This window comes from Amblyomma mixtum, chromosome 5, assembly GCF_055824585.1.
Source record: "Amblyomma mixtum isolate Tamu chromosome 5, ASM5582458v1, whole genome shotgun sequence".
NCBI lineage: Eukaryota > Metazoa > Arthropoda > Arachnida > Ixodida > Ixodidae > Amblyomma > Amblyomma mixtum.
Window position 1 is genome coordinate 42,006,501 of NC_143016.1, and position 22,760 is coordinate 42,029,260.

At 48.9% G+C, this 22,760-nt stretch overlaps 1 protein-coding gene across 11 annotated transcripts in view; it reads right to left on the reverse strand.

Moving 5' to 3' along the window:
• EndoA (SH3 domain containing GRB2 like, endophilin-A) overlaps positions 1–22,760 on the reverse strand; it is a 91,819-nt gene that overhangs the window by 32,092 nt on the left and 36,967 nt on the right. For 10 of the 11 annotated variants that reach the window (XM_089544194.1, XM_089544193.1, XM_089544190.1 and 7 more), the window contains 2 exons: positions 17,576–17,633; positions 2,232–2,346 (listed from right to left, as the gene is read on the reverse strand). In XM_089544194.1, the coding sequence (XP_089400320.1) occupies positions 2,232–2,276 (45 nt within the window). In that variant the 5' untranslated portion in view covers positions 2,277–2,346; positions 17,576–17,633. The remainder of the gene's footprint in view (positions 1–2,231; positions 2,347–17,575; positions 17,634–22,760) is intronic. The other variant, XM_089544188.1, reaches the window with a different exon arrangement.

Below are 22,760 nucleotides of genomic sequence, written 5' to 3' on the forward strand. Positions count from 1 at the left end.
CCAATTAAGTTAGCTAACCAACACTGACACGAGAAATGTTGGGATAGTATCCGTGACATCATACTTTGGTGAAAACCCCGTTTTGGTTTTGTTGTTTTTGCTGCTTTATAATACTTCAACTTGTTACCTTGAAAAACTATCAATCAGAACTAAGAAGAGAGGTCCCAGAAGTATAATGCTATAGTCAACTCAAAATGTTGGAAAATCCCTTGTAGTTGCCCTTTGAAAAGTATCTATTGCTGACTACTTGAAGAAGACATGGAACTATAAAGCAAAAATGGTAATAGCTACAGCAAGACGTACACAAGAAAGACTGACACAGGACACATGATTAGCGCATGTCCTGGTTTGGTTTTTATGGGGTTTAACGTCCCAAAGCGACTGAGGCTATGAGAGACGCCGTAGTGAAGGGCTCCGGAAATTTCGACCACCTGGGGTTCTTTAACGTGCACTGACATCGCACAGTACACGGGCCTCTAGAATTTCTCCTCCAAAGAAATTCCAGCCGCCGCGGCCGGGATCGAACCCGCGTCTTTTGGGACAGCAACCGAGCACCATAGCCACTGAGCCACCGCGGCGGCCGCATGTCCTGTGTCAGTCTTTCTTGTGGCCGTCGTTCTGTAGCGCTATTACCATTTCTGTCTCAAATAATGCACCATCTAGCCCAAATTGACGTTCTTCTAAACTATAAAGCAGAAGCCAGTTTGGTGCTTTCGCCACAAATGTATGCACAAGAAAGAGGCAGCAGACAGGAAGGAGACTCTGACTGTGTGGTAAAATGTAGCAGCTATAGCCGACAAGACCACCAAGCAACAACTGCTTTGTTTTGATGAATGAAGCATCACCAACTGCCGTTTCCTGGATTTATGCATTTTTATTATGCCACAGTGCCGGGGTGACTTTATCCACTGCTTCAGGAATATTTTTTTTTCCGCTCCAAGCATTACTCTCAAAATTCCAAATCGATTGATAACACCAGCCACACTGAGCAATATTGAAATGCATGGAAAAAAGCAGGTCAACGAAAGTTTTGAAAATGTTTGATGAAGCTAAAGGTGAATTATCTAAGTCTTAATTATTCTGAACCACCAGTGTATACAGGTGAGATGTGGAACTAAATTACATAGATTGTGCGACAAAACTTCCGGACATAAAAATTTGCTGTAACATGTAGTCAGCCTATACATGGCTAAAACAAGCAAGTATAGTTATCCATGTTAAACTTCATCCTGTATTATTATGTTCCTCACATTACTGAAAAATTCAATCTGCAATGCACCTGAGAAAGGCTACGTAACTAATCTGAAGCCAGTAGGAACCAAGAGGCAAAAGTCAACATTATCAATAAGCACATTTCTCAGTCACGCTTTGGTACACGAGCCTGTCGAAAAAAATACTGGCAATTTTCACAACCTAGATGGGGTGCCTCAATTAATCCAGTATGGCAGCATTATGGAGGACTGCTGCTAGGATGAACCTATGTGGAATCGTACTTGTTTTAAAATCTCACGATGAACTTACACTTGTTTGTTGATGGAAGCAACCTCGTGTGATCCGAACACTCCCTTTTCACGAGGGTGCAAAGGAATAGACGTGAAACAACCAAGGAATCTCAGTGTGGTGTTTTCAAACAGTTGGTGCGAAGGTGGAATCGAACGGTAGATAGTCAACGCGCACTTAGGAGAGATTTTAAATTAATGACAGCGATAATGAAGCCTTTTGCACAGCCCGTGAATGTTAAAACCAGAATTTCACGAAAGCAAGACTAAGCGATGGTAAATATGCCATGCTGCTTCGCACAAAACAAGCCAGAAAAGTTTGGCAGGCACCATCGCTTGGGTTTTAACTAGAAGTTGTGCTCTTTTGCATTTTATAATGGTCGTAAATTTTATCAAACACATGCAACATTAAATGAGTATGGATTTCTATTTGTATGTACAGGTTCAAAGGTATATAGAAATTAAAAAATTATTGCCAGTCATTAAAAATTTAATGATACAGTCGGGTAACCCCAGACGCAGTCCCTGCATGATCAAGGACCACAACGCCCCTGACAGCTAAAATAAACAAGTTAGTCACCTCCCCAGAAATAAGACTACAGTGAGAAATCCTACATGGAAAGCCTATGTCTAAAAAATTTTTATACTATCAGCAGGAAACATAAGGTCATGACAGTACATGTGTTCATGGCACAAGCGGTGATATAATGGAGACACAAACTAGAGACTCACCTGATTGGCCTTGTTAATCTGTTTTTTGAGCCCTGCGAATGCCATGGCTTAAACGTTGCCACTATATGGCTGTCACCACGACCACTGCCCTGGTTCACTGAATTCCCGCCACTTTCTGCAGCAGAAAAAGAGAACATCAAAAATGAGTCAACTTCATTTGTAGCTACTTCAGGGCCAAAGACACTTAGAGTAAGAACATTATACAGAAAAATGGGACAAGTTCATTTGTAGCTACTTTAGGGCCAAAGACAGCTAGAGTAAGAACACTACACCAAAAAATGGGACAACTTCATTTGCAGCTACTTCAGGACAAAGGACAGCTAGAGTAAGAACACTACACCAAAAAATGGGACAACTTCATTTGTAGCTACTTCAGGGCCAAAGACAGCTAGAATAAGAACAGTACATCAAAAAATGGGACAACTTCATTTGTAGCTACTACAGGACCAAAGACAGCTAGAGTAAGAACACTACACCGAAAAATGGGACAACTTCATTTGTAGCTACTTCAGGGCCAAAGACAGAGTAAGAAAACTAGACCAAAAAATTAAACAACTTCATTTGCAGCTACTTCAGGACCAAGGACAGCTAGAGTAAGAACAGTACATCGAAAAATGGGGCAACTTCATTTGTAGCTACTTCAGGGCCAAAGACACTTAGAGTAAGAACATTATACAGAAAAATGGGACAAGTTCATTTGTAGCTACTTTAGGGCCAAAGACAGCTAGAGTAAGAACACTACACCAAAAAATGGGACAACTTCATTTGCAGCTACTTCAGGACAAAGGACAGCTAGAGTAAGAACACTACACCAAAAAATGGGACAACTTCATTTGTAGCTACTTCAGGGCCAAAGACAGCTAGAATAAGAACAGTACATCAAAAAATGGGACAACTTCATTTGTAGCTACTACAGGACCAAAGACAGCTAGAGTAAGAACACTACACCGAAAAATGGGACAACTTCATTTGTAGCTACTTCAGGGCCAAAGACAGAGTAAGAAAACTAGACCAAAAAATTAAACAACTTCATTTGCAGCTACTTCAGGACCAAGGACAGCTAGAGTAAGAACAGTACATCGAAAAATGGGACAAGTTCATTTGTAGCTACTACAGGACCAATGACAGCTAGAGTAAGAACAGTACATCGAAAAATGGGACAAGTTCATTTGTAGCTACTACAGGACCAAGGACAGCTACAGTAAGAACAGTACATTGAAAAATGGGACAAGTTCATTTGTAGCTACTACAGGACCAAAAACAGCTACAGTAAGAACAGTACATCGAAAAATGGGGCAACTTCATTTGTAGCTACTACAGGACCAATGACAGCTAGAGTAAGAACAGTACATCGAAAAATGGGACAACTTCATTTGTAGCTACTACATGACCAAGGACAGCAACATTAAGAACAGTACATCGAAAAATGGGACAAGTTCATTTGTAGCTACTACAGGACCAAGGACAGCTAGAGTAAGAACAGTACATCGAAAAATGGGACAAGTTCATTTGTAGCTACTACACGACCAAGGACAGCTAGAGTAACAACACTACACCGAAAAATGGGACAAGTTCATTTGTAGCTACTACAGGACCAAGGACAGCTAGAGTAACAACACTACACCGAAAAATGGGACAACTTCATTTGTAGCTACTTCAGGGCCAAAGACAGATAGAGTAAGAACACTGCACCAAAAATCAATGTTCTGTATGACCACAGTGAAAACTGCTGCACTGAGGGGGCAAGGGAAGAGGTTTAATGTGGCCATATAGAACTTGCGTTTACTCTATCTGAAGGTCAAATGAAGGTGAAATTTCCAGACACAGTGACCTAGCATAGTGAGGCTTTCGCTTTAAAAAACACTTCCCAATTTCTCTTAAAACTCCCAAAGCAAGATTGCGGCAAAAAGAATATGAAAGAACATGTTGCATTTTTTGTTTCCAACAATGTTATCCAAGCTCAGACGCGTAGCTTCTTGAGCATTGGGAACGCCCAAATGAGGGGGTGGAAGCTGAAAACATGCCCTCCACTGCTGAAAATTTTCCCCATATCCCAAGACAGACCTTTTCCACCAAGAGAAAGCATACCTAATTACTTTTTGTGCATAAACACCAATCTATGACGTAAGCCTCTATGTCGAATGTAAACAAAAGCTCTCAATGTAATTTTCTGACTGTAGAGTGCACCTATGAGGTTGTCTTTGACTGAAAAAAGCAGACATCGTGAAGTAATTTCAAATCCAATGTTTTTTTTTTAAACATCACAATATGTGCTTGCCAGAGCCGTTTTACAAATCCATAATTTTGTACTATAGGCTCTTATCCTCTTTTATTAATAAAGAATGACCTCATTTCCTAACTTTGGAGTCTCCTCGAAAGAAAATTGCACATACGTTGAGAGAATGCCTACTACTGCTTAGCTGTAACCAATCCAGCATATAACCAGCATAACCAATAAAAGAAACATTAGAGGGCACTGTGGAAACCGCATTGGAGTAATGCGAAAGCTTTACCCGCCACGGTGGCTCAGTGGTAAGGCGCTCGTCTACCGAGCCGGAGTACCCGGGTTCGAACCCGACCGCGGCGGCCGCGTTTCGATGGAGGGGAGACGCAAGAGAAGACCATGTGCTTTGCGATGTCAGTGCACGTTAAAGATCCCCAGGTGGTCAAAATTACTCCTGAGACCTCCACTATGGCACTTCTTTTTCTCTTTCTTCTTTCACTCCCAACTTCCTCCCTTCCATAACGGCGTGGTTCAGGTGTCCGCCGAGATATGCCAGACAGACACTGCGCCATTTTCTTTCCTAAAAAAAAACCAATTTACCGAGCACTGACGCCACCTCGCCGCCTCTAATTGCTCCTCTTAGCCTCTATGTCGATTGTGACGTCGCGTCTGACAATCGAATCACATAATTCACCTTAAACCACAGTTAATGCACTTTACTATATAATTAATTCAGATTTAATTCACACTTAATTCACTTAATTAACAATTTTGACAATTATTAATTTTATATCCTACATAATTCAATTTGAAAAAAAAATTATTGATTTGATTCACACTTAACTCGAAATTGATTACTCTAATTCACCTTAAATTCATTCCAATATATTATTAAGTCACATTATAACCACATTAATCTACCTTAATTTATAAGTAACTCACCTTAATTCACTCTAATGCACCTTAATTCATCTTCATTTACTACTGGCGTTTCTATAATTTGTTATTATTGGTTATATTTCGATTAACTCCAAAGCCCCCATCGTTTCACCTCGGTATTCATTTCAGACATTCAAATTTCGCGCCGCGCGGTGGCTCCGCTCACCTTTCCGATCACGTCGGCCAATTACGTGGTAGCGACACGTGAATGAACGTTGTACGACGCTTCCGGCGATTCAAATTTCGCGCCTCTCGCGCCTCGACCACGCCTACTTTTGGTCGCTTTTTTGGCTCCAGTTAATTAACTAATGATCCGACTGGCACCAAATTTATTGCCCGGCATCCTCACATCACCCCCCTTCGATTATAACCACTTTTTAGACGGTGTCTCTTTACAGTTTCCCGCAACTGCTGCCAACACGCTTTGCGGACACGAAATCGTTGACATAGCCAGGAAAGGCTTTTCGCCTTAATTAATTCATAAATGAAGAGCGGCTAAAACAAACATCAAAATGCAATTTTAAACCAAACGCGAATTATAAAAGGAAAAAAATTGGCTGTGGCTTAGTTAAGGTTAAGCCTGGATATCTCGAAGCGAAAACCTGCGGCGATGCCCGTGGTTTAGCTTATGGTTATACTTAGTTACACTCAGGGTATAGCTCTCTGGCTTTTCCGAAACGTATTTTCTTAGCTATACAAAGTTTGTACGTAGGCGGAGGAGGAGGCGCGCGTGTAGTGAATACGGTGCTGTCTTAGAAGGTTGCTTTAGAGACATGTACTGTGGTGTGCATTCCTTTCGGGTGTCACCAAGATATGAGAGACAGGCATTTGCTTTCCTTAAAAGCAATTTTCATTTCATTTCATTTTCCTTAAGGCCCTTACGGAGCGGTTCGGGTATCCATCGAGATATGAGAGAGACAGGAAGTCGTTCCCTTTCCTTAAAACCAATTTTCATTTTTGTTCCCCTTACGGCGCGGTTCGGGTGTCCACCGAGATGCGAGTTTTTCCTGGCGCACTGTTCTCTGCCGGGTTTTGTAAGTGCGAGCCTATTCAGCCCGAGCTCTTAGGAGGTATTCACTGAGGCCGCGCTACCAGACGGCGCGAGCGTCGCCGCGGCAAACGCGCCATGCTTGCGGTCGTTTCACGCCAGCTCGCGCAGTGAACACGGCACGCCGTGAGGTACCCGGCCTGAACTGTTAGCGATCAGTAACATATTTGCACGTTGTTAAATGCATCAGCGACCGCGTACGCTTATTGTGCATGAAGTTTGCAGCAGAATTCCTCTGTGCCGTGATAAAACAGAGCTGCCTCAACTCGGCAGCAAAACTGGCTGGCTGCACTGCACGCAAAAATGTACACGACTTACAGCTTTTAATATCAGTTGATAACTGTCAGCTAGTCATGCAGGGCACATCGTGGATAAACAGCACGATTAACTACCGAAATTCCAAAACTGGCGCCGCAGACACTGATAATTCCAGCGGCATGCTCGCAGCACGAACGTCAGACCCAGCGAGAATATTTTGCAGTTTTGATTGTATCTACGTAGCGCTGCTTCAAGCCGTAGCAACACGTCACAACGGGGGGTCGACCTTTTCAGAAAGTAGAACCTTCTGAGCGTGCCCCCTCTTTTCTGCTTCGCACAGTTCACGGAATATTCACTCAGTCACGCGGCGGCACGGGTCGGACAGAAATTATCTGCAGTGAGACGCGAAATACACTCACATTTCACCCATCACCAGCTACTTAAGGCGGACGCGCGCGCGACCACCAACATGGCGAATGCCGCGCCAGCAGCTAGCGCCCCTTGCGGATGACGTCGTGTGAATACCTCCTATACCAGGTGTCTCCCCCTGATGACCATGAAGGGTGCCGCGACCTAATAGGTTTAGCAGTGTATGCTGACAATCTTGCGCCATACAGAACAGCCAGAAAGGAGTACCCAACACCACACAAATCCCTCAACAAGTTAGAAGAGAACACCCTTAGGAGACTACAATCCAACACATACCCAACACCAGCAAATTACACCAGTGGTACCCTACAGTATACTCTCCGCAGTGTCCACATTGTGGAACGGTAGCGAACCTCTACCATATGGTGTGGGCATGCCAATATAATCCCTTAGTTGACCCCATTCCCAACCCCTCGGAGGAGCAGTGGGAGGCTATTCTGCTCAGCGATGATCCTGACCGTCAGCACTGGCTGGTGGGGAGGGCCAGCGCAGCAGCAGCAGCCAGTGGACTACCGGACTAGGCGGCCCACCCATATGTTCTGAGAATATTGAAGAAATAAAGATGTTTGTAATCAATCAATCAAGGGCGCACTGTTTGTCTTTATTTTTTTATTTGTGATATTTTGTTCCTGTCTTTTTTATTTTTGTTTGTGTCAGCGGCGGCGGCTACCTGCGCCGTGTGTGACGTCGCTCGGTTTCGCGCATGCGCAGAATTGGCAAATCTGGGCTCCGGCTCACGCACAGCGCGGAGTTGACTAGCCTAGTGAAGCTTTTCGCTTCAAAATTATCCACGTTACGCCTGGAGTGGAACGACAAAGAGAGAGCCTGGGGACACGCACGGCTTCTTAGATGCACTCCCAGTTGTTACCCGCACTCTGCGATAGCGGCGCCAACGAATCCTGCTTACGTCACAGATCGGTGTTTGTCCACAAAAAATTAGCTGCAGTTTAACTATACTGAACCTGGTTAGAGAGCGAAAGCTATGGCGTATCGGGCAACTATACGCGGCTTGGCGTCTGTAAAGCTGTGCGTTCACTGGATAGGCAGCACGCCCACACAGCCACCCTCGCAGGTGGCAGTTAATAGTTGATCGCTAGAGTTTTCTCACCCAGTGAACGCTGCGGTATACTGCAGTGGTGCCGCGTGTCTGCCACAACGTTGTCAGCGCTGACGCATGCAACTCAGATCGCTCTTCTCACCACTCCACGTTACGCAAAGCGCGATTCAGACGTCCTCTGACCCAGGGAGCCAGTTATGCGCACCTCCTTTCCTTAAAATGACCGGAGTGTAAAACTTAATTGTCAACGCCAATGAACACAATGAACGCCGACGGCCTATGGCTTCAGTAGCCGCATTTGTTTTTCAGTCCCGGACTGTCCGGGACTACTTGCGATCTCGAGTCCGGTATTTGTTTTTCTCGGGCAGCCCGAAAGCTCCGCCCACCTTCCGGGGTCGCCATAGCAACGCGTTCGTTTTTCGCCTATGGCAGTCCGCGGGCTACTTTGGGCTGCGGGGAAGGCAGCAGACGACAGCTGCGCGCCGCGCTGGCAGCCATATTGAGTTAGACTCCGTGTGCATTTTGCGTACTTTTCGTGTTTCTGGAGGACATTCGTTAAACCTTCACATGAGCTCCGTAGCTGTTCTCTGAGCCATTGTAAGACTTTTTGTTCTTGTATCTTCGTTTATTTTCTTGAAATCCACCGCACACGAACGCGCGTTCGGAGCTGCGAGCGCGTATTGTTTGCTCGTGGCGTCAAGCGGTTCTTGTTCGCTTGTTTCGCGACATGCTGTCTGCGCGCTTACCTGAAAGCATCGCAGGTGAACCACTCGTATACTGGAGCAGCTATAGCACTTGTTGTCAACACAACATTTTGCGAAGGCGTTCGTCTATCTGCCTATCCGCAACGAGTTTGGCTACTTTGTGCGAACTTCGCCGCAAGCTGTAGCAGCGAGCATACCTCCGAAGCTGAGTTCTGTTATCCACCTAAGCTAAGCTGACAGTACTGTCTTCAAATCGACTCAGTATCAAGATCGGGCGCACGGCGTTGCCCGGCGTTGCTTCCGCGTCGTGGTGGCCGTGGCTTGCGCCGTCTGCTAGCAGATGACAGCTTCCTGGTACGGTTACCGAGGGGGAGCCCGGCTCTGACGTCGATTTCGCAAGCAGCCTATGGCAAGTAAGTCATGTGACCATGACGCTTTTTCCTGTCAGAGTGGAAGCCGAGATCTGTCAGCAAGTAGTCCGGGACTGGAAAAACAAATGCGGCCAGTGCCGCATTTCTTCCACAACGTTGTCAATGCCAACGCATGCAGTGCACATCTGTCACTACTGCCACGTCCACTGTCCCAGGGGGCCAGTGATGCGCCTTTCCTTTGCTTTCGAAGCTCCCGCTCTTCATCAGTTTCTAACTTTAGCAAAGTGGAGTTTTGGGCCAGTTGGTGATTCATGAATTGCAGGTTGGCTGGCGTAGCGCGAGGCAAACGAGGACAAGGGAGGGACACAGGACGAGCGCTAACTTGCAACTGAAAGAAGCGGAAGCAAAACTACGAGCTCGAGGAACTGAATTCGCATGCCCAGCTAACCAGCTGATTAGGACGAAGGGGCAGGATAAAGACAATCTGAACCAAGATAAGCTAAACGACGAGATAAAATTGCACGGAAAGTGACACAGAAGCGCCTCTTCTTCCTTCAAACAGCAAAACCCAAAACAATAAGCACAATTTAGAAACATAGATTCCTTTCGCAACAGAACAATAGACGCTTCACTCACGCACTTACCGCTTCCTAACCTATGAATAAATGACGCCTCAAGAAGCTCCCTTGCAAGTTGTCCTTCAGAACGGCCAAGAACTTTTGTTTTCCCAAAAAGTGGTCGACACTTGCAGCTCAAACAGTGCTTAGGCAGGTTATGAGATTGAGACGATTTAAAAGAGGCAGCGTGTTTCCTTCAAGCGTTCATTGAGGCAGCGGCCGGTCTGCCCTATGTGGACGCGGTCACAGCTCAGAGGGACAAACATTTTACTCTTTACCCCATGCTCAGCTTGTGATGTATGTGAAGGATTGCATCATCGATTACGAGGTTGTGTTTGTGGTGAAATGTGGTATTTCAGTAGAAAGTTTCCTACAGCTATCGTTTTACCTCGACTCGACCTTCGTCGGGTGGGGCGAAAAAGTGTACGTCCAGAGGTCTGGCGGCTGCATTGGATCCCGTGTCGCACCTGTTTTGAGCGACATATTCCAAAGCAGAATGGACGTAAAACTAGCTGAAGATCTTGCTGATCTTGCAGAAAGAGTCTTCCGATACGTTGATGATATTTTGTTTCTTCTAAAAGATAGCTCCCCCGGGGTTATCCCGGACGTCGTCAAGATATTCAAGGAAAGGGGCGACGGTCTGAAGTTCACATTTGAATTACCACAGTCAGGCTCCATCCAATTCCTAGACCTGAGGATTGGTTGCCATGCGAGTGGAGTGTGCTGGGAGCATCGCCCAGGGACGGAAAAGCCAGTTCTGGTCATTCAAAATTGGTAAAGGCCGGCATTGCTACTTCTTGCCCAAAAAGCCTCCTTCTCCAAATCCTGCTGCCACAAAGTGGAAACAAGCTTCATGGAACAAATACGCAGGCTTAAGGAAGCAGGTTTGCCTGATCAGACCCTGGCTAGAGTCACTGAAAGGATCTTGGCCAGGACAGGTAGGCCCGCGGTCATCGTGAAAGAGAATGCCGCGCAAAAACGAATGGTAGGAATTCACTACGTCCACGGCATTTCAGATCGCCGAAAGAAAGTGGGGGCGAGGTACGGGGAGAACGTTGTTTTCACTGCGAAGAATAAGTTGGCTGGTGTGTGCAGTGCTGTTCGCAGTGGTGTGTGCAGTGCTGCGTGGCACTGTGTAAGGCAGTGTTCTGTGTCTGCATATGTGTGTGGACAGTTTGGGCACTGAGGTGTGGAAGTGTACCGGTATAGATAAGGTTTGGCTGGCGTATGTAGTGCGTTTGTAAGCCCTGACCGCCTGCTCCATCGGTGGGCTCGTCCATGGGATCCCCGGCGCCCGGTGTATAGTTTCGCCGGCAAGCTGGTGAGCCAGCTCATTGCTGGGAATGCCCATGTGTCCAGGGATCCACCGAAGGGTCACCGGTCGTGGGCTTAATGCTATGAGGGCGGCATCTAAGGCCGATCGGGTAGGGAAGGGGAGGGCTCTTTCGTGGAAGGCACGCAGAGCTGCCTGCGAGTTAGTATAGACAACGTGTGTGTGTGGGGGGGGGGGGGGCAAAGTGTATGATGGCATCGGCGATCCCGTGTATTTCTAGGGCGAGCGTGGAGGGTGGGGAGGTGTATGGACCGGTTGTGTGAGTGCTGGTTGTAGAGAGGCAAGGGTGGAGGAAGAAGGCTGCTGTGGAGCCCGCGGTTTCCGTGAGACAGGCGTCTGTGTAGGCCACCGCCGCAGCGTCCAAAGGTGGCTTGTGGTTGTATGTGTATGCTTGGCGGCGGCCTGCGTGTGTGTGTGTGCGGACATGTTGCGTGGAATGGGTGCGAGGGGAGGTAAGGAGGGGTAGAGGGGAGGTAAGGAGGGGTAGATCGGAGACTGCGGTGGGTCTGGGAAATAGATAGGTGCGTAGGGAGTCTGGAATAGTATCCACCGCCCAGCTGGTGAGCTGGACAGGCGGATGATTTGTCTCTCCCGGTACAGGTTAAGGAGGGCTTGAAGGGGGTGGAAAAGGCCTGTTCTGTACAGGGTGTCTGTAGAAGCCTGAGGGGGGAGTCCTCGTGTTGCCTTGTGTAGTGTATTGAAGGCCCGGATTAGTTAGTCTTGTTGTGTGCCTATAAGGGGGCAGCAAGGAATGTAGTACAGGAATTTGTTAGGGCTAGCGCTTGAGCAAGGCGGCCTATAACACATGCCACTCCGAGTGGAGACTGCGGTACTTATTTCCTGGGATGCAAAAATGAGCGCACTCAGCAAGTTGGGTGGTAGTGCTCGGAAGCGACGCACACCTAGGTGCGACACCCGCTGCAGAATAGCACTGCGCATGCGCAGCTGGTCCAGTGTCGCACCAAAGCCAACACTCTGCAGAGAAGGGCCGTCCAGAACGCCAAAAATCTGGAGCCTGTATTTCTGCATGCCGCTGCTGCCCACACGCTACAGAGACAAAATGCGTGCTGTTTCCGTCTCGCTATCGCGCTCCTGGACACTGGGCGTGGATAGGGCAAGCTCCGCAACTCGCTTCCTGCCAACAGCCCACCGAAAGTTGCGCTTCCGGCGACAGTTTCTTGCTTTGCCGCAATCGCGGTAATCAATGAGAAAAACGTGTTCCTGTCCTCCCCCACGGTCATCCGATAGACTTCTGCCGACTTGCGGAGCGATGTGCATGCAGCTTGAAAATGAGCTCCGCCGTTTAACACGGCCTGGTTTTTCCAAATGGGGCGCTCAAGGCGACTGCGTCACGGACAGTCCTGCATCGACATGCGCTCTATCAAGCCATACATAAAAGAAGGACTCGTAAAAGGAGAAGGCGCACGAATGGCGTTCAAACGGGCATTAAAGAAACTACCGCTCGCGACTACGCATGTTATGCCGCAAGCTTCACACAGGTCGACCTCTCATTCAAATCGAGAATATGTACTCAATCATAAAACGTACAAGACATTCGGCGACGCCGGCAACCCAAGCTCGGATGAACTACTGTCGTGACGCGATTGATATTTCGCCCGCGACTGGCTGACATCCTGGTGCGTTTTACTCGTTGCGCTGGGCATCTGTGTGGCAGTTTTTAGCGAATGTATCTTTTTTAAACGACAAACATGGTTTCTAGACTTAGGAACGGCAGAGGATAAAAAGAAAGTACAGAAAACAACGACGACTACGCGTGCAGAGAATGCACACACAAAAGCATGGCCCCGTGCCGTCACTTGCCTCGTACACGCGAGACGGTAGGGAAATGAGCGGCGGAAAGCGAGAGGGCAGTGACTCGAGACCAAAAATACCCCGACCTGCCACGCCCTAAACAGAATTCGCATCTCTGGTTACGACACGGCCGTGCGGGGGAAAAAAGGGCACCGGCAGCGATAGTTCGGGCATATGCAGCACCGCTTTCCTTTCCACGCTATACTTGAGCCATTCTCGCCAGCACCACAACAGTGCTAAGACACGAGAGCCAAGCAGTAGGCGGACTCCAGAATAAGACAGTGAAAAGAGAGCATCTTCGCAGGAAGCAGCCCGACGGCGCGGCAGGGAGGCCCGGAACCAGCGCACGCCCGCGGCAAGGTCGCATGCCTCGAAATACCCACGCTCTCGACGTAAAGCTCAGCTCGGCGCGGTCACAAATATATATATATATATATATACACACGCACGGTACGCACACTCGGGCGAGGCAGAAGCAGCAGCAGACGACGACGACGACGAGAGGTACACAGGCGGCTGGAGCAGACGACCAAGGCACAGCGAAAAGAAAGCGAACACGAACGACGCACTGCACACATTCTGAACGACGATGCGAGGCGGTTGTTGTGTATGCGTGCGACACACTCCGTGCTTCTTGTCTGCTGCCAGCAGCGGTGCCGTTTTCTGCTCTCTGGGGAAGGGAGAGGCAGAGAAATGCTGTACAGCCGCACCCACACGGCCGGCGCATAAAAACCAGAGAGCGAGATGTGAGAAACAGGTGAAGAGCCTGAGTAAGTGACCTAATCCAGTCAATGGCAAGGACGATGCATCAGCTAAGGCATGTCGATCGGTGTGCGCTGCTAAAAAAAGCCTGTTACCTCCTATACTCCAATGCCAACCAGATGGGTCGCTAAGGGGGCATATGACAATGTGAATCAGGAAAAACTTTGGGACCAATTGAAGAGATATGGTGCCGATAGAAATTTGGTTGAATATCTACAACGTGTATATTCAGACAATGAGGTGGTAGTAACCTGGGAGGGAGAAACTACAAAACCAGCTAAAATTAAGAGAGGGCTAAGACAGGGCTGCCCACTATCACCCCTACTTTTCATGGTACACGTGAGCCAAATGGAAAAGAGGTTGGAAGAGAGTAGGGTAGGAGTTGACGTGAGTTATACGCAGGATGGTCAGAAGGTAAACCAAGTATTGGCTGGACTAATGTATGCGGATGACATTGTTCTACTAGCAGACAAGCGAGATAGGCTGCAGGAACTATAGCTAAAATCTGTGGTGAGGAGGGCAACAAGCTAGGACTCCAGTTCAGTCAAGAGAAGTTAGGGATAATGGTATATAATGATGAGAAGGGAGACCCACTAGAAATACAGGACACTATGATAGACCATGTGAGAACCTATAAGTATCTAGGTGTATGGCTAAGTGAAGGGAAAAAATATCTGGAAGAGCATCAGAGGATTGTGAAGGATAAAGGAAAAAAGGAATTCAGACATTATGAAGCATAGAGCACTATGGAACTATAATAGTTATGAGGTGGTTAGAGGGGTATGGAAGGGAATCATGGTACCGGGCCTCACATTTGGAAATTCCAGTCCTGTGCATGAAAGCAGAAGTACAGTCAAGTCAAGAGGTCAGACAAAGAAGTGTAGGAAGGCTATAGCCTTGGGAGCCCATGGGAACACTCCGAATGAGGGAGTCCAGGGAGATATGGGTTGGGCGTCGTTCGAGGTTCGGGAGGCAATCAGCAAACTGAAATATGATCAGATACTAACCCAAATGGAGGAAACAAGGTGCGCAAAAAAGGTGTACAAGTATCTGTACATGAAAAGTATTAACACAAAATGGACAAATAGAACCCGAAAGCTAAGAACGAAGTAACTACGGGTGAGGGATGGGACGCAACAAAATACTAACGTGAAAGCGGAAGTAAAGGAGACGGAAAGAAAGATGTGGAAAGAAAGAATGCAGGAAAAATCGGCGCTAGGCATATATCGGACACGAAAACAGGACATCAAAAAAGGGCGATTATTCGATAATTCGCGGGGCAGTTCACTGCTTTTTGAGGCTAGGACAGCGACTCTGAGAACAAAAACGTATAGGTCCAAATTTGAAGAAGTGGGCATTTTGTGCTCAAGCTTGTAAAACGCAAACGGAAACCATAGAGCACTTGGTTCTGAGGTGCGCAGAACTCCGCCCAGCCCTCCCAGAGGGGGCAGCAACAGCCATAGAGATAGCGCTGGGATTTACTGGGGAGGACGGGGGAGTGGATGGGAAATGCGTGACATTGACGAAGGGGAGGTCCTCCAATGGAGGATTGGTGGCGGAAATCAAGGGAGGGGTGAATTTGGAGGGGAAAAGGATAGCCAGACTAGACATTGTAAGAGCGAAAGTGAAAAAAGGGGGAGAAGAAAAATAAATTAACAATGGGGGAAGTATAGGCTAGGTGGCGAAAGCTACCGCCCCGTACAAAGGGTAAAGCCATTATCATCCATCCATCCATCCTGTTTGTTCCCTCCTCGCGATGCGGCGCCACTTACCGGGATCGACGCGTGCTGCTGGTACGGCTGGCTCCTCTACAAAGCGCCGCCTCGCGAAGAAAAAGGAATGAAAATTTGTTGGCCCATTTCCGCTCGCAACTGAAATCAAAGGAGGCCACACAAATACACGCGCTATGACGGCACGGTAACGCAGAATCGAATGGGCTCGTAACGAACAACGCCTGCACAACAAGCGGCGTCGTACGCAGGAAATTCCACCCAACCTGGCGCTCCTGCGGCGTGCTCTCCCACGGGGTGATCAAGATGCCACCGAACGACTAGTGCTGGCGCACCCCGCACGAGACTACGCGTCTGGCAAACGTCAGAGGGCGGTGGCAAGTGACAGCGGAGTACTGCACCACGGGGAAGCGAAAAAAAAAAAGTTGCTAGGGTTTAGCTTTGGTTAAACCTGGTAGGTTGCGTAAGCATCCATAGCGTTACATTCCGGATCATCACCGGTTGTAGACGATTCGGTTTCGATAGAGGCGCGGTGCGCCCGTCTAGCAGCGTCTTGAGCGCGCCGCTTAGCAAGGCGCTGTTCGCGTTCTTCATCTGTCTCCGAAGCCCGTTGTCGTTTCCTGGCTTCGGCAAGCCGACGTAGCCTCCCTTTCTGTTTTTCAGGCGGCATAACGATGGAGCCGGCAAGCGAGCGAACGCATCTTATACCCCCCCCCCCCTTCTCCAGCCTCCTCTCCACACTCCGCAGCTGGCGAGAGCGCGGCGAGGGCAGCGCCTCGCGCCGCCCTTCAAGGTCAAAGGTGCCTCGCGGCCGCCCCGAACCAACAACATGTGTACTACGTGGACGTTGCCGGCCCACACCACGGGGTGTGGTACACGGCCGCAGTCGTACACAACACAAACACAGTTAACGGGCTCACTTCTACAGCGCAACACACGCGGAGGAGATTGCCATTGCTCTGGCTCTCACTACTCCCAAGTCGAAACACATCATCACCGACTCGCGAGGGGCCTGTCGGAACTATGAGTTGGGCTGGGCTCCCCCGCTTGCCTGGCGCATATTGGAATATAGCTGCCGATGCGAAGATCCAACTCCACGCAACCTGATTTGGGCCCCCGGTCACCAGGGCCTACAGGGAAATGAACAGGTCGATCAGGCCGCCCGCGCACTCTCTCCCCGGGCTATCTCCCTGTCCTTGGAAGCCTACTCCCAATCAGACAATCTGGCCCTTACATTCAAACACATCACCGATTACTACAAGGAGGAGCACCGGCGCTACCCGGCCCCTTGTAAAGGACTGGATCGCGCTGACGAGCGTCCTCATCAAAATTCTTACTAACACTGTACTGTGCCCGGCGATACTTAAACATTTCAACGCATCCTTTGATGGCACGTGGCAGTTCTGTGGGGAGGTGGCTGACACCTTCCACATGGTTTGGGCGTGTCAATCCAACCCATCTATCCCCCCCCAACCCCAACCCCACCAGAGAGGACTGGGAGGCGGCCCTGCTCGGCTGTCAGGACCTAAAGACCCAAAAGGCCTTGCTTCACCGGACGCGGGCGGCGTTGCTTGCCAATGGGGCCCCGGAATAGGGGCTCCACCTAGTATTGTTAGGGGAAAGGGCCAATAGGGCCTACCCCAATCACCTCTCTGTAAAAAATTTATTGCACTATAAATGTTTTTCACCACCACCACCACCCCGACGCGAAGGGCTGAAACCGGTCGTAATATTGCTTTCGCAATAAAACTCTCATCACCACGGGATACGCGTGCAGCTGGCGCGATAGAGCTCCGTAAACACTGTGAGGAGCGCGGTAGCGCGGTGAGCCTTAGCGCGGTACTTGCAAGCGCGTCCGTCGATTGGGCGGGCATTATGCGACGGTTCCGACTTGGTACCCTAGGTGCACGCCCACTGGCTGCACAGAATCAGACCATAGACAGGGAAGCACGTGCGTTTCACCTTTCCCCGTATCTGTCGGACAGGTGGGCGTACACAGCACGCCCCTTCTGCAGCCCTTCTCGCGACAAGAGATAGGGTGAGACGGGGGGCCTCCTCACCTTCGCAGCTGGTCTCCGTGCTTCACGTCCGCACTGGGCTGCCCATGCCTGGCCTTCCCTGCGCAGGATAGAGAGAGACTTGTCAACCTCACGCTTCGATGGGGTGCCCGTAGGCGTAAGGGTTGGATGGGCTTACACTGATATTGTTTTGCACCGCATGAAACCACTGTCATTACCTGATAGGCCGACTACGAAACAAAGACAATATAATTCACACATGAAAGACACAGGAGCCGTGTCCCCTTTATTGCAAAACTCTCAAGAAGTACAAAAAAAAGGAAAAATGTGAGGGGAAGCACGTACCAAATCAGAGGTTATGGCGGGCGAAACCAACTGAAAAAAAAAACAATTCTGACGGCTTAACTCTTCTAAAGGCGGTGATACAAAGTGAAAGCGGTCGATATCCGCAGGGTGGTCAGATGTCGCTTGCTGGCGACGTTGCCAGGTCCTCTGCGTAGCTGTCCGAGATGGCCCAGCTTCGCTCGGACCCATGGCGCACGGCCTAGGCGAGCGGGACAGCGCGTACGCGGTGGCTCCAGCTGCGGCGGAACCACCGCGGAGGGTGACGTCACATGGTCGAGCCAGCGCAGCTCCGGAGCGGCTGAAGGACAAAGCGACGCAGTCGGTGTGCAGAATGCGAGCGTACCCCCCCTGTAGCCACAAGTAGCAGTGGTTGGCGAAACTCGCGGCGTAGTAAAGCTTTCGCTTTGAAAAAGAAAATGGGCGCACGCAGGGCGAGCAAATAGCGAGGCCCCTATGCCCGCGAGGCAGGGGCAGGGCCACGGCCCACCGCCCCCGACCACATGAGCCATGCGGGAAGCTCAAGAATGGCAGGTAGGCCTACGAGCTATCTGGGTTGGAGTGAACACGATAGACGGGTGAAAGGAAAGAAGAAACGGCAATGCGGATAAGCAACGCACGAGACCGAGGGGAGGATACGAGAAGTCGTGACGGGAATGAAAGTGCGGATGTCCGAGGAACTGCGCTGCTATGTCTGCGGTGAGAAGAGAGGCGCGCACGTAACGGAGAGCGTCCCCCACAGCTGCACCGCATGGGCAGGAAGGCGAAGGAAGGAGTGCGAAGCGAGGGAAGTACGAGGGAAAACGGCCGTGGCCAGTTAGGAGAGGGACATGAGATCGTGGTGGAGGGAGCGGGAGCATGGAGGGGACGAAAACAGCAAAGAGGGTGTCAGAATGTTCCGCGGCCTAACGTTTGAAACGATTAAAACACCACATTCTCACGAACGCTGTTCAACGGCCGAAACGTCAATATACAGGGTGTCCCAGCTAACTTGAACCATCATACAGAAAAAAACCCAAGCGTTCTTCAGAACTGAAATCGCGTGAATGTTGTTACGATTTATCTAAAGTTACAGTACCATTTCTGGTCGTCCTACTTGAATAATTAGTCGAGGTAAATAAATTAACTTTTTAAATATAGCTTGAAACGTTCAGGCATCAACAGGAAAGTTGTGGAGCTCCATAAGTGTTACGCAACCCAGGCACTTCCAACGAGATAGATTTAGCGTAGCCGTTTTTATTCGGGAAAAACGAAAGCCCGCGGAGTTTAAAAGATACCGCGTGACAGCGCGCTCCGTGCGCCTGAATGCGCCGCGATTACAGCGCTCTCATCCATGCTTTGTAAAAAAACATCACTCGCTTCGCGCCTTTCGCAAGAAGGCTGGGCCCAAAAACGGTTTAGCGCGACTGCAGCAGAGCCAGGTTCGGGGGGGGGGGGGGGGGGGGGGGGCAAAACACTCATATAAAGAAATATAAAAGTACAAATTCAAATGTTATACAACAACAAAGGAAATGAATATTTAATGCCACGTATAGGTAAATTATTTTAGCAAGACATTATGCCGAATTTTGTAATTTTTTGCAACGCGCTTGTTACGTCGCCTGTTTATGAGTGCGTGGTGCATTTGACTTTGCATCCTTGTTTGGGCTTGCGGCCAGCGGCGGAGCTTACGAAGCGATTGTCTGCTACGGCGCGTCTGGGAAAGCGTGCAAGTTAAGCTCGCCGGTATCGAAATGGCCCCTTTTAGAAGCTTTTGAAGCGAAAAGCTTCACTATGCTCGTCAACACCAGGTCTGGCGCGCACCGTGATCAACTTTAGCCACATCTGCGCATGCGCGAGTTCGCCGCGTGACGTCACTGGAGAGGCGCAGGTGGTCGGCGGCGGTCGACCTTCGCCGTCGTTCGCGCGCTCTGCGCGTGTTTACCGAGTGTGCATCGGCGCGCGCTCGGCTTCCTCGTATGACGCTCACCGAAGCTTTTCGCTGATATCCAGGCTTAAACTAAGCTAGCGATAGCCCATTTTTGTCGTCCTTGCTCGTCGCTTCTCTGTCACCGTTTGGCAAGATTTGCACCCTGCTGCACCGCTGCAGCAGTTTTCGGTTCTATCGTTTCCATCGGTGTACGGCCGGTGCGAAACCTTTTCCCGTCGTTGTGTCACGCTTCGCACTGTTCGTTTGAAGCGCTTAGTTCTTCATTTCAAGATGAGCTTGCGGCGTGTGAAGAAACTTTGCGCCGTGGCACACTGCGACAGCGTGGACTGTACCGTCGGTGTCTTATACTACACCGTTTCCCGCTGGATTTTCACAGACCAGCTCTTGCCATTGTCGTCTGCTCTATGCTTTTGTCGGGCTTTTCGCGTCTGTTTCGTACCTGTAACCGTTTCATGCGTACTTGGCTTCATGTTATCGGGGATATTTAAGTAAACTAGAGGGCACGCACGTGCAGTCCTAATGAGCGCGAAAGAGGTCCACCATTTGTCTTATAGTTAGTTTCGTGCAGCCGACTGTCACCAACGTTTACTTGATACCGGGCTCTCAGGAGCAACCTTCTGCTTACCGTGGGGCCTATTTAAAACTAACTGTGCTGCCTAACAGCTCTGAGAATGACATTAATGGGCTTTACAACCCCGTGAAGCCAATCTGGGGATCCCCTCACAACTGACAGTATCGAAACTCAACCACGTGTATGTGCGCCGCATTGACTGTGCCTTAACTGAATCCGTTCAGCAGCAGTTATAACCGCGTGGTATCAGGCGCTCTAGGCTTGGCGCGAGCAAATTTACTGCCAGAGTTAAAATATAATGTACTGCATTTAGGTGAAAGGAATCATGGCATACTGACGTTCGGAGTGTATGGTATTAATTTCGCTATAGCGTGCATGCTGCATATCATGTTCAGGTGCAAAACGTGAGTGCAGTTCTGCCGCAACCTGGAGAAGACGCCGTGCCAGCTGCGAGGTTCTTCCAAGCACTTCGAACCGCCTGCGTATCTGCGGCCGCTGCGTCACGATGCTGTGCCTACTCTGCATTGAATGTCTTTGCACTTCACTGTAAACTGCACTTCATGTATGCTTTAGATTGATTAGAATTGCTTCAAATTACTCCGGTTAGCGACAAGTTCTCGAGGTTGTGCGCAGGCCCTGTGTATGGTGTAATGCTCAAGCGTAGAGCAGGTTTGACGATGCTAAAACTTATTTTTAATACTGCCATGCAGGTGTAAACATAGCTGCTTTATTCTTTCAGTTGAAGAAATGAAATGTCAAAAGTAGTGCCAGTGGTCTATGCTCCATGTGTATCTTGGTGCACCTATTTGATGTCATTTTTACCTGAACTGAAGTTGTCATAGCATGTTTTCTGTACATTTAAATCTTCCAACTGGCAACGTTTGTAACACTTCAGGGCTTTTTCCTGTCTGGCTTATTCCTGTCTCCACTACGACCATTGACTAGATTAGCGAGCTTAAACAGTTTGTTTTGCCTGTGACATGCGTTTTTGTTGGTGCGCTTATCACTGTATTTGTTTGGTTGATGTAATAAACCATCAACATGAAAACGATAATTGCCCTGCACTCTGTTGTGAACTGTGCTCACGAGCCAGTGCTTTCTGGATCATATCTTGCTATACTCGGAGACCAAGTACTTCTAAGGGTACTTGCACCGGTATGCCAGTATTTGTGTTGCGAATTATGCATGCTTAGCCTGTGTCTGTAAGGGTTGCTGCCTTTATACGCTGACTTCTTTGCCAGCCACTTTCATTGGGTTTCCAATTGCTCATAAATAAGGGCATGACTAGCAGGAACTCGAGCACATTTGACTGGCAACAACCTCCAAGGGACGCGGGCTCGAAAATGCGGATTCTACAAATACTGATTGATAATTCGCGCCAAAAGCTCATGTAGGCGTGACGTCAATCAAGGTCACGCACTCGTAAGTGTGCCCCCCAAAATCCAGGGGCGCTGGGGTGCCCATGAGCCGGCATTTTATGCGCCAATGGGCGTCTATGGAGCATAGTATATCTACCTTGCCTTTCGTGCTGCCCAAGACAGATCTTCGCGCGGTGCTTGGTTCCAAGATAAGCACTAGTAGGTTCGGGCGGCAATTGAAAGAAAGCGCGGCTCCCTGTTTTCAGAGTAATTCACGCGACGTTATCAAGCTTGTTATAATGCGTCTTTGCTCTTTGGGGTCTTGCTCCAAAATTCGAGCTCACGAGATTGTCATTGTTCCCCCGCATGCGTTCTGCTAAGTGAGAGCGCAATTATCGCCGCAGAAATGGGAAGCGCGCTTTCTTTCAACTGCCGCCCGAACCCACTGGCACTGGTTATCTTGGAACCAAGCATGCTTTGTCTTGGGCAGCACGAAAGGCGCAAATCGAGTGATGTTTTTTACAAAGCGCGGATGAGAGCGCTGTAATCGCGGCTCATCCGGGCGCACGGAGCGCGCCGTCAAGTGGTATTTTTTAAACTCCGCGGGCTTTAGTTTTTCCCGAATAAAAACGGCAACGTAAGTCTAGCTCGCTGGAAGTGCCAGGGCTGCATAACATTTATGGGGCTCCACAACTTTTCTATTGATGCCTCAACATTTCAAGCTATATTGAATAAGTTTATTTATCTTGACTAATTATTGAAGTAGGACGAGCAAAAAAAATGGTAATGTAACTACAGGTAAGCCCTAACAGCATCCACGCAATTTCAGTTCTGTAGAACGCATAGTTCTTTTTTTTTTTAAATCTTGGTCCAAGTTAGCTAAGACACCCCGCATATACAGGGTGTTTCATGTAACATGAACCAAGTATTTAAAAGAAGTGGCTCACCGGAGTTGGGCGAAACCACCGACATATTGTTTCCCATCGTGTGGCGCTCCTCAGAGTATTTTTAAAATTTCGCTTCCTT